General features: G+C 50.1%; 1 protein-coding gene across 1 annotated transcript; it reads right to left on the bottom strand.

Annotated features, from left to right (window-relative positions):
• Positions 1-551: 551 nt before the first annotated feature.
• zbtb11 (zinc finger and BTB domain containing 11) lies at positions 552-10,803 on the bottom strand. Its single transcript, XM_076045114.1, has 10 exons — positions 10,260-10,803; positions 8,928-9,163; positions 8,561-8,792; positions 7,490-8,469; positions 6,829-7,161; positions 6,337-6,730; positions 4,148-4,265; positions 3,885-4,043; positions 2,460-2,635; positions 552-1,452 (listed from the first exon to the last, which is right to left on the bottom strand). The coding sequence occupies exons 1-10, from the start codon at positions 10,570-10,572 to the stop codon at positions 875-877; spliced, it is 3,519 nt and encodes a 1,172-aa protein (XP_075901229.1). The 5' UTR covers positions 10,573-10,803; the 3' UTR covers positions 552-874.
• Positions 10,804-12,463: the final 1,660 nt, after the last annotated feature.

Here is a 12,463-nt window from a genome sequence, read left to right as displayed (position 1 = left end):
AGCTTTGCAGAGTTTGATATAAATTAAAATACTTTAATTTGATGTGACCAATTTAAAAAAAACAAAAACAATAATATGTCCATTTCCTTCTTCCCTCACTTCCTCTCCTATCTCTGAGGTCACATATTCAGGTGTTTTTCACCATCCAGCAAACTACAGAAATTACAAATTGTACTTGAGTAATTGGGTTGAACAATGTAAACTTTGTCCTAACTCTAACATTCGAACTCTAAACTCAATCCTAATCATCAACAAAGCCCCAAACCCAAGGATAGAGGGAGGTCACAGAAACGTAAATGTGAAATCATCAGAAATCACAGAAAGACAAACAGTACATTCACACTCACACATACACACCTACTGAGAGGTCAGAGTTCCTCATTTTCCTCACGCGCATGTTTTTGGACTGTGGGAGGAAGCCGGAGAACCCGGAAAGACCCAAAGCAGACACAGAGAAAATCCACTCAACTCTTGCTATTGAAAACTGCTTGTTCACCGAACCACCACTAGAGGGAGGCAAAGGGGCTCAAAAAGGAGACGACGCAGAAGCGCCTGTTGTCATTATTTCTACTTTTATTGTTTCTTTTCAAAGTCCAAGTGCATTAACCTGTAGCTTATTATGTAAGCACATTACTTTAAACAGAACATACACCTGTAACAGGATGTGACAACACAACACTTCCTGGAGTGGGTGGGGCAACATCCCGCCATCCCACTGACAATTCTCCAACATCATTTATATTAATTGGGGGAATGGGGAGGAGAAAGAAAAACGTCTTCATCTTCACACTCCGGTGCCTCTTTGTACAACAAACTGTGTGAGATCCAACAACACAACAGTCGGTCAGTCAGTCAGCCATCAGGTGGGCTCCAGTCACTCCACCTCGGCCACGTGGGCCACCTCCAGCTCCATGGTCTGGATGACCTCGGGCGCGTCCTCCTCCTTGCCGCCGGTGAGCGCCTGCTGCGCCAGCACATAGTTCACCACCTGCATGATGCCCTGGTCGGAGAGCGTCGCCATGGAGCCCTCGGCCGCCGCCGCCGCCGCCGCCGCCACCTGCACCTGCACCGCCGCCTCGGCGGCCTGCACCGCGTGCACCGCCTCCACCGTCTCCTCGGTGATGAGCACCGTCTCGATCTGCTCCGAGGGCGGCTCCTGGGCCGGCCGCAGCTCGGGCGGCAGCTCCGACGCCAGGATGCTGACGGCGTGCTCCACCTGCGTGCCCTGGTTGTGGAACTGCAGCGTGTCCTTCTCCAGCATGATCTTGCCCGGCAGGTTGTCGCTGTGGTACTTGGCCATGTGCTTGCGGAGGGTGCGCGCGTCGATGTGCGCCTCGTTGCACATGGGGCACACGTACGGCCGCTCGCCCGTGTGGGTGCGCACGTGGCGCTTGAGGGAGCGGGCGTCGGCCCAGGCCACGCCGCAGGTGAGGCACTCGAACGGCTTCACGCCTACACGAGAGAGAGAGAGAGAGAGAGAGAGAGAGAGAGAGAGAGAGAGAGAGAGAGAAGAAATTTTGGGTGACGGTGGAAATTCTTTCACAACATTTTAGAAAACTAGTTTTGTGTAAAAATGAATGTAGCGCTGCAGCAATGAATCGGTAAAATTGACTATTAGAGCTTAAGTGTTTCATATTTGGAGATTTTGGAGAAGAAACCGTGACTTCAAGTGGTTCCATTTAAGAATGCAGTGCTCTTTCACTCTCCCTCCCCTTCCTGAGCTTGCCAGTGAGCTACGGTGGCCTGCGCACCCAAACCTGGATGCCTAGTCCACCTTCTTCGCTGTCGGTTTATTCGAGGACGCGAGCATTCACCCTAAATACGAAATGCGATGTCAGGCGACCTGGACTGTCCACACCGGACTTCCTTAGACACATGGTGGTGCCAGGTAGCAGCAGGAGCAGGAGCAAGACCCCTGTCCATGTTTATTATTATATATTATATAAATAACTACCGTTCAATAGGTAAGTAAATCAAATTACTTTTATTGTACTGCGAGTGTACACTTCTATTAATGTTAAGGGTGCACAATTTTATTGGGCCGATAAAATATCGGCCAATTTGGGGGTAAATTACGTCATTTTTTTATTGAGCCGGTACAGGTACATTTTCCTGATAAACAGATCCGATAAATGAATGAAATTACGGGAAATGTTTGCAGGCTGAGTAGCCCCAAAACAGGCCATGACGGTCTGGTTAACGTCATCTATCGCACCTTACTAGCAGGACGCAAGCCTGGTCCCATCACTGCCTGCCTAATTACATGGTTGTTTTTCTCAGCAGCAGAAGATGACAAAAACATTGCTATTTGCAGGATCTATTCAGCAAGGATTCCAAGAGGAGGACAGAAGACTTCAAGTTTGAACACAACGAGTATTAAAGCGTAAATATTTGAAGAGCCAATAACTTTTGTTTGCTCTTATAGATAGATAGGGGTTAGGTTAGGCTCATCAGCTCACCCTGGTGGTTGTTGACGTGGCGCCGGTACTCCCGCAGCTGGGTGAACTTCCTGCCGCACTGCTCGCACTCGCGCTCCAGGTTCTGCTTCACGCGGCCCTTCTTGCCGTGCGTGGCCTTCTTCACGTGCCGCCTGTACAGGGCCTTCTCGTAGAACTCCTTCCCACACACGTTACACCTGCACGGAGGGGGGAGGGGCGGCAACACACGCAAGTCACTAACACTTCTGTTCTGTCAATCATCGGTGATTTCTCATTAAGTGGCTTCAACCTTTTCTTAACGTCTGTTTTACCCAAACTGCTAACCAGCAGAAACAGGACAACGACTGCGCTTCAATATTACATAATAATAATAAGATTATTAATGTGTTCAATATATTGAATATTGAACATAACAATACACACCGGGTAAATAAAGTCCATGACCTCGTCAATGTTATTGATTCATATTTTGCTTTTTGTGTATTTAATTTTCTATAACTTTATACTAGGGATGCAACTAATTCATTAATCATTAGTTGATTGACCTTATCGATCGATTAACGATTAATTGATAAGCTATGGTTTTTCCTGAGAACCTAAATTTTACAATGAAAAATGTTTAGGGAACACAATATTTAACCCTTAAGTAAAAACACCTTAAACGCGTATCCTCTGTTTAAAAGTTTAAAACTGTTTAAAACTTGTCCTGGATATACATTTATACGCCACGCAATTTACCAAATAAAAAACAGTGTAAAACTGTTTCAATTAATTGCGACTAATTCAATTTAACTGAATGAATTCTTAATCGATGATTAATCGATAATCGATTAATTGTTAACATCCCTACTTTATACATTAGATTATACAATGAGATGGAGGCAAAATGATGTTCTTTGTCCTGACCATGAAGCCAAGACCTCCTCTGCTTTTTTCTGATATACAGATTTGGAAATATACACCATCTCACCACTAGGGGGTGTGTGAGACATTGTTTTTGCTGTTGCTCTGTTTTGAAATGATTTTCACACAATGTTTCAACTACAGCAGGGCTAACCTTCTTCACTAGGAACACAGTGGGCCCTCATTTAAAATTCTAGGTGGGCACACTGTGAATGGACTTGCATAGTAAATCTTCATAATTCCTCTTATTTTCATTGTATTACTAATAAATACTTTGATAATAAAGACAGAATCAACTCTGTTGTAATTTCACAAACTTCTGATTGGCAAATGAATCCAAAGTTTGACAACAAAAAAATTTGAAATGGCAAATGCACCGGTTGTACAGGTGAGAGAAGCCAGTCTCAAATTTTAGGGACAAAATGCAACCAATCAGGGGCTGTTGGGAGGCCAGTACAAGCGGCATCGTCCTCTGCATTTTTTCTCTTTAAAAGGAAAACCTGTTACTGCAAACCGCTGCAGCGACGGAGGCCTGGGGCTCACTTGTAGGGCTCGGCCACGCTGTGCGACTTGACGTGCGAGTACCAGTCCTTCTTCCAGCTGTAGCACTTCCCGCACGCCTGGCACTGGAAGGGCTTCAGGCCCATGTGTTTGTTCATGTGCTGCTGGAGATCTTTGGCTTCGAAGAACTTCTTGTCACAGCTGCAGGCCAAGTGGGAAAAAACAAAAACAAAAAAAAAAAAACAGTTGTTGTTTTTTTTTTTGCTGGCCCCGTGAAAAGGTTTGATGCCGAAGCTGAGACTCACTGAGTGCAGGCGAACGGCCGGATGGTGGGCTTGGGCTGGTGCTTCTTCAGGTGTTTGCTCAGGGCCGAAGCTCGGTGGAAGGTCGTGCCGCACGTGTTGCATAGATACTTTGATTCTCCTGTCAGAGAATTTTTTTTTTTTTTTTTTAAAGGAAAACGTTAGGATGCTGCACGTGTACAATCGTCTCGCAAAGAAAAATAAATTTCATTCAGCACAAGTTTGAAAACATCCTTTGGCTCACACTTCAACAAAATAATTCAAAATACCGTGTAGAACACTTACACCACCATTCTAAAGATTTCTGTATTGAACTCCATTATAAGCAGCTTCATGAAATAATCTCATGGAATGCTCCAAGAACATTACTGGTGAGGAGGTGCTGCCACATATGGGACGGCTTTGACAGTTGCTTGCTTGCTGGCTTGCTTGCTTGCTTCTTCTACCGCAGCAGAGCTGCCCAGACTTCCCGGCCCCAGTCACCTCCTCCAGCTCATCCGGCGGGACCCCAAAGCGTTCCCAGGCCAGCCGGGAGACATAGGGCGTGTTGCCATTGCCTGGCCTCGCCACGGTACGGTACGGTGTTAGGGTGTTTGCACTGGCCCGCTACACGGTTGTAGGGGGCGCTGTTTTGGTACCTCTATCGTTGAGGGGCCAAGCAAGACGAAGCGAGTTTAGTGGTGACGTAGCGACGAGCAGGGCACTGATTGGCTCAGACTTTCTGACGAAAGGTGAGAGCGACTCTCCGCGAAAACCCAACCGCCATTTCTTTTTTGTCACGGTTCTAGTAGGTGGTGTGCGTGTTTAGTTGTGAAGATGGCTGAGCGATTTTTGCCGTCTTGTGCGTAGCTCTGCCTCAGCGTGATTGTCGTCGATGGCTTGGTACAGTCGGCGGTATTTTTCTTGTGTGTTCAGCCTGGCCGCCCGGAGTCTTTCGATGCGGAGGAGCAGCGGCTCTACTCCGAGCTCCTCCCGGGTGGCCGAGCTTCTCACCCTGTCCCTCAGGGTACGCCCAGCCACCCTGCGGAGGAAACTCATTTCGGCCGCTTGTATTCGCGATCTCGTTCTTTCGGTCACTGCCCAAAAGCTTGTGAGCAAAGGTGAGGGTGGGAACGTAGATCGACCGGTAAATCGAGAGCCTCGCCTTTCGGCTGAGCTCCTTCTTCACCACGACGGACCGGTACAGCGACCGCATCACTGCAGCCGCCGCACCGATCCGCCCGTCGATCTCACGCTCCATCCTCCCCTCACTCGTGAACAAGACCCCGAGATACTTGAACTCCTCCACCTGAGGCAGGATCCCCCCACCGACCCGGAGAGGGCAAACCACCTTTTTCCGGTCGAGAACCATGGCCTCGGACTTGGAGGTGCTGATTCTCATCCCAGCCGCTTCACACTCGGCTGCAAACCGCCCCAGCGCACGTTGGAGGTCCTGGCTCGATGAAGCCGACATGACCACATCATCTGCAAACAGCAGAGACGCAATCATGTGGTTCCCGAACCGGACTCCCTCCGGCCCCTGGCTGCGCCTAGAAATTCTGTCCATGAAAGTGATGAACAGAACCGGTGACAAAGGGCAGCCCTGCCGGAGTCCAACACGCACTGGGAACAAGTCTGACTTACTGCCGGCAATGCGAACCAGACTCCTGCTCCGATCATACAGGGACCGCACGGCCACTTAACAGAGGGCCCCGGACCCTATACTGATGGGAGTTGTAGACCGCACTGACAGAGGGCTCAACCAGGCGTTGATAGTTCAGGCTCTTTAAAGCAGCCGACCTTTAGCGCGTCCAAACAGAATTTTGCTCAGTTGGAATTCTCTCAATCACTTGTAATTAGGACTGGAAATGGTTTTCATTATACACTACACGGCTCCCATACTTTTTAAGCACATCTTGACTGATTTTCATGCACTCACAATGATCACGGAGCATTCAAGCTCATTATCTCATAAAACTGGTTATAACAGAGTTCAATGTAGAAATGCACTGAACGGTAGAGTAGACTGTGAAATTGTAAATATGTGACGTACTCATGTGTAACCAACACGCATGTTTGAAAAAACCCCTAACCACAGCTAAAGCCGAATTTCATCGTCAGCTACAACAGATACACAACAACAACAACAACGAAAACAACAACAACAGAACAGTCAGATAGATACAAGGCATCTGCTGATGTTGCGCACCGACCTGTGTGCATGCTGGTGTGCTCCTCCATGCTGCGCTTGCTGACAAAGCACTTCTGGCAGTACTCGCACTGGAACTGCTTGGTGGCGTCGTGCAGCGCCCGGTGCATCTTCAAGCTGTGCTTGTGGGCGAAGGTCTTGTCGCACACCTTGCACGAGTGCGGCCGCACGCCCGTGTGGTTCAGCATGTGGATCCTCAGCGAGTACAGCTTGGGCAGCGTCTTGCCGCAGATGTCGCACACAAACTCCCGCTTGGTGTGCGGCGACAGCGCCCGCTCGTCCAGGTCGTTGTCGCCCGGCGGCGCCTTGCCGAGCGGCGCCCGCTGGCTGCTCTGCTGCTTGTGTCGCGCCAAGTGGGCCCGCAGCGAGGCCGGGTACTGGAACTCTTTGCTGCACAGCTGCCACAGAGGAAACACGGCGGGAGCCGGTCAGGACGTTTTCTTCCCCCCCCACCACAAGAGGGAGCCGAAAGGAAAAAAAACAAAGGCAAACTCACGCTGCACTTGTAGCCGCGGGCCTTCTCGTGCTTCAGCGTGTGCATGATGAGCAGGTAGCGTCTGGGGAAGGAGGCGCCGCACTCGGAGCAGGTGTGCTCTCCCTCCGTGCCGCCGCTCTGCGCCGGCGTTTGGACCTGCGCGCCTTCGCCGTCGGACGAAGGGACGGTCGTCTCAGCAGCGACGGCGGCGGCGGCGGCGTCTTCCATCTCCACACTGTCCGCGGCGGCTAGCCCTGACTCCGCCCCCACCGCTGCTGCTGCTGCTTGAACTTCAGCTGGAATCTCCACTGGATGCTTGGGCGGTCGGCCCCTCTTTCCTGTCCTGAAACCCACCTAGAAAACAAAGAAACAAAAGCACCAAATTTGCTTTATTTATTTTTTTCCTGCGTCACATTCTGTGTGGGAGGGGCTCCAGCTGACCACCATGAACCTGAGTGCAGGAAGAAGCAGGTATTGAAAATGGATGGATGGACATTCTCTCTTTTTACCAGCATATTCCATGTTTTATAACGTGGTTGGCTTGTATGTATATTTTCACTGACTGTATAAGTAGCACATAATCTCGTACTGCTGTGCAGTGACAATAGATGTATTGAGTTGAATGCACCGTGTTTTACTTTGAACAAAAGTCCAGACTGGTTGTGTGAATTTTCCCAGCTACCTTTGGGGCGACCACACGGGGCGGCGTCGCAACTTTCTTCTCTTCCTCTTCGTTCTCGAGCCCCATGTGCAGACGGGCGTAGCCGCCCTCGGCCATGGAGCGCTGCCGGAGCCGCCTCCTGCTCGAGTCGTCCGACATCACTTCCTGTCTGTCGGCGGGGGCATCGTCGGGGATCCACTCCTCCTCCGGCGGCGAAACCTCCTTGACCTCCTTGACCTCCAACGGCTCCTTCTTCACTTTGGCCGGACGCCCTCGCTTGCGTTTCACCGGCGTAGGCGCCGACTCAGCCAGCGCTGGCGCCGCCTCCTCCTGCGGGGGCACCGCCACTGCCGCCACTTCAGGTGCCGCGAGCGAAGCGACCTCGGTGGCGCCCACCTGCTCCTGGTCGACGCTGATGACGTAGGCGGTGCCCTCGGGCCCCTGCGGCTGCTCCATGGCGAGACAAGCCGACACCATGGCCAGGGACTCGCTGGCTCCCGCCTGGCCGCTGTGGGTGACCACGGTCATGGTCTCGCCCTCGGGGCCGTCGGCGATGAGGGTGACGGTTCCCTCGTGCTTGCCGTCCTCGCCGTGAGCGACCTCGGCGACGACCGGCGCCGCCACGACGACAGGCTGCTGGGCGAAGGCCTCCTCCGGGGTGGCGACGAACGCGATGGACTCACCCGTGACGGCGGCGCCGCCCTGGGTGACCACGGCGCTGCCGTCGCCCTGTATGGCCACCACGTAGGCGCCCTCCTCGGCCGCCAGGCCCTCCTCGGCGGCCTGCTGGTCCGACAGCACCGTGTGCACGTCCCCCTTCTGGTAGACGTCCAGCTTCTGCTCCTCCACCTGCTTGTGCACAAACTCGCACAACTGCAGCACCTCCTTCATCAGCAGGTGGCGAGCAAGGTTGGCGATGTCCGCCATGATGCTGAAGTTGAACGTCAGCATGGACGTGTACGCAAACTCCAGCAGGGGGAGGAAGGTGGATTTGTTGAAGCCTGGAGGGGGGAGAGCGAGCGTGAGTGGCCGAGCGAGGAAAAGAAATAATCAAATAAAAGTAAAACGGCAAAGAACCTCAGTCTCACTCACCAAAGAGGTCGACCACAGCTTCGTGCGTGGACGCCGCCCCCTTCTCCAAAAAGAGTTCGTGGAAGTATTCGCTGCACGCCGCCAGGACGGCTTTGTGCGCCCGGAATTCCTCGCCCTCGATCAGCAGGGTGATATCGCAGAACTGGTTGTTGAGTCGCTGCGTGTTGAGTTTGTCCATCATGGTTCGGCTGTGCTTGGACAAGAACTGGCTCACCTCGCCCTTGCTGTCCACCTGCAGCAGACACAGCAACAGAGATTTCGAACCTCAGCGGGACACAGGAGCAAAACGACATCTCTGAAGGAGGCGAGGAGGAGGTGGAAGAGAAGGAAGAGGAAGAGGAAGAGAAAACCAGGAAAACAAACTTACAAAGACCAGCTCGTGTTTGGACGTCGCTTTGGACAGCCTGGCATGGGACGGTGAGGTGGACAAGAAAAAACCATCTTCGGTCTCGTCTTCATGGTCCTCCTCGTCCTCCTCCTCTTCTTTCGACTTGTGTCTCCCCAGCCGGCAGTAGAGCCGAGTCCCGGAGCCATCTTCAGCTCCCCGTCTGCTCTGGCAAGAACTGCACTCTCTGAGGTGGTCTTTGACCTGCTTCAGGATACCTGGGGGCACCACAGAACCCGGACTTAAACCACTCATTTAAACTGTGTAAAAAAAAATCTAAGTAATATAGAAAGAATGTAGATATTAATCCCAACTCTCTGAATTTTATTTTTCAGCCCAGATTCAGATGAAGCAACCTTGCGATATTTCCCACCAAAAATTCTTTACATGCGCAGGAAACTATATTATTAACTAATAATTAACACACTGTTTATTGTCAGTCATACCAAAAAGGACAAACAAAAAGTTTGTTAATGCCGACTTTTTGTTGGATCTTGCACATGTTTGGAAGGGGAAGGTTGGAGTAGCTAAAAGCATTTCAAGGTAGGCATCGACATTGTAACTTTAGCACACACTTCTGGAAAAGGGGGATCGAAGGATGTAAGTTTCTATATCCAGGGAGGTGAATGACTGGATGAAAACAGATTATTGTTAGGACACTTGTAATTAACTGAATTATATTGCAGTTGTTGGGCATATAACATTCACAACCTGTCGAATTTCTCGACGCTTTAGGGGAAAAAATGCATTTATGATATTTAAATGCTAATTTATTGAGATCAGGCAAGCAGTGCAATGAGACAGCTAAAGAAGACAAGCAAGCAAGCGAAAAGCCCGCATTTCCGACCGTTGAGTGGAATTCAATCAACATCCGGTCCGTCTATGCATCTTCGTGCCAATAACGTTAGAGAACCACCAGGCCGGATTCAACAACTTCCGGTCTGTCCTTCACTTGTGGCACGCAGGGAAAATGCGTAAATAAAATACCTAGCAATCTGCCCGCCTCCGTACAGATTTCAAACGGCTTTTTAAAAGAAAGAACACTGTATCTGACTAAACGTTTACACGCAGCGGGGGAAATTGCGTTCAACGAACGCTTGGTGGCGACATGGAGCACACCTCCGTCAATGACCGCGGACTGTGGCGTATGATCGTTTGTTTACAGCGGCTCCTCGGCTAACCGTGGCAAGCTAGCTACTAGCTGCAGCCAGCCGTGAACACACAGAGCCGCAGCAGCCAGGCCACAGGGCGCTTACAAAATTAATTAAAAAAAAACAAAAAACAAAAAACAAAGAAATAAAATAAAAACGTTACCTCTCCACCAGTACTTCTGGGAGAGGGCCTCCCAGGTGAGCTGCTGGTTGAGGTGCTCCCCTCCTTCTGTCGGGATGTGCGCCTCGTCGATAAGTTCCCTCCTGCGGCTGTCCTCCAGCACCACCTCCAGCTCGGAGAACACGTTCTGGCCCTTCTGCCGCCTCTGGTAAAACAACGTGCCGTCGCGGACGACGTAGCAGGCGGCCGCCTTCCGTATTTTCCTCTTGGTGTTGCCGGGTGTACCCGGCGCGTACGGCTCCCGCTCATCCGTCAGATAGCGAATGATAGCCAAGTAGCTTTCTTCGGACGACATGGCCCAAAAAGCTCAGCGGTTCCCCGCTCCGACTATGATAAATTCCTTAGACGTTGACCTTCTTCGGATTGTTCACTAGACGTATTTTTTTATATATACGGCACATGGGTGAAGGATATAGTTAATCCGAAACATAACGGGAACATTTATTTTGTTTCCCAGGGTGGAACTCGATTTTTCTAACCGCCGGGGTAGACTTGACCGAACAGACAAAATGGCTGCTGCACAACCGGAATTTGCGTAAGCAGTGGCGGAAGCTCTGTCGCGATCGTGGGACAACGCCAGAGGGCGCAATGTGCCAACCTTTATTCTTGTTCTTATACTGTCCTATCAATGTATCAATGGAGTCAAAATACACTGTCCTCAGAAGGCAGTCGCAACGTTTATGCAGTAGCCTTGTATCATCTAAGCAGGCCATTTTTCTCAGCCATGTGTTTATTTCTATCAACGTAATGAACACAGCTGTTTGACTGAGTCAAACCCCTCTGTATTAAAACGTATTTTTAACTATCTTCCGTTTATTGTATTTATTTATTTTTACGCGTTTGTGAATTTCTGGTTTTACTTAGTCTATATCTGCCCTATATGCAACTCTCTACCAGCAGGGGGAGACAAAGATGCTTTTTGTTTCAGTTCAAGAGCTGAAAGGTACCTATTTACGTTCAATATCTTGGAAGATCATCGTTAGACTGTTCCAGATATATGGTCATTGTTGTGTTTGTTTGTTTGTTTGATTTATTATTCAATTGATTTTCAGTTAGGTGAAACAAAGAAAACTAATGAATGTGAAACCCCAAAATCTTCTGGTGAGAGTCTGACCTGAAGAGTACTAATTGCGATGCATAGTATCATCCTCCAATCACGTGTCTGAATTCTACGTGTGTGTGTGTGTGTGTGTGTGTGTGTGTGTGTGTGTGTGTGTGTGTGTGTGTGTGTGTGTGTGTGTGTTTGTGTACACCAGCCAGCATTTCAACCATCGTCTGTTCAGACGTCGTGAGAGGTGCACAGCCTGGCCAAGGTGGGGCACTGCGGCTCTCAGAGAAGGGGCTGCTGTGTTTTTTTCTGAATTACTCCTGCTCATCCATGTGTCACATACCAAACCTGACATCAAACACTGGTCAGTAAATGTGTCTCAGTGCCGCATTCCAGCGTGCAGAGCTGCCCAGACCAGACCGAGGGGTGAATCACAGTTACCGCTCAAAAACAAAGCGCAGAACTTGGAGTTCCCACTGATGCTGTTAGTGAGGTAACCATACTGATCCAAACACTCTGGCCCAATGTTCCCTGCGTTGGACACATTTCATCTTGTCCCCGAGTCTTTTTTTCTGCGCCTTGGGATTGTGTCATTGTGGACCGTAAATCCCTGGACTTAAATCCGCCGCAGAGACAAGGAGCCAACGTGTAACTCATGTTTCACGCTCAGCTGCCAAAAATTCAGGCCTCTTCACGGCACACAAAGGCCTTAAAGAAAACAAGGCAAGCGTTGGGAGCGCTTGATTATTTCAGGGGGTTACTCAGCTATCCAGCACCGGTTCGACCTATCGGAATCCTGCCGCTACGAGGCAGAAAAAAAAATATGTTTATCCCTCTGCGCTGCTGGCAGGCGCCTGGACACGTGTGGCTGAGTATTTATATGAACCCTGGCTGAGGGTTTATTTGCATCCTGTCGGCACAAACACATGTCGTTGCAGAACATCCAGCCATCCAAGGGGTTAATAGCACCTCAACGCTTATTGGAATGTCGAAGCCCAATTCCGTGATGTCACATTTGTTCATGTCTAAGGTTAATCCGCCCGCCGCATCTTCTTGTCACTTCCTTCTCAGTCGGTTCCTCTTCCTGCATCAGGGCTGTCTGTTCCTAGTTTTTGCACGCAAAGATTAAAATGAAGGG

This window comes from Nelusetta ayraudi, unplaced genomic scaffold, assembly GCF_046127955.1.
Source record: "Nelusetta ayraudi isolate G7.1 ecotype Tasmania unplaced genomic scaffold, CSIRO-AGI_Nayr_v1 ptg000084l, whole genome shotgun sequence".
In the NCBI taxonomy this organism is placed as follows: Eukaryota; Metazoa; Chordata; class Actinopteri; order Tetraodontiformes; family Monacanthidae; genus Nelusetta; species Nelusetta ayraudi.
This window is presented reverse-complemented; position numbering and strand designations above follow the sequence as displayed.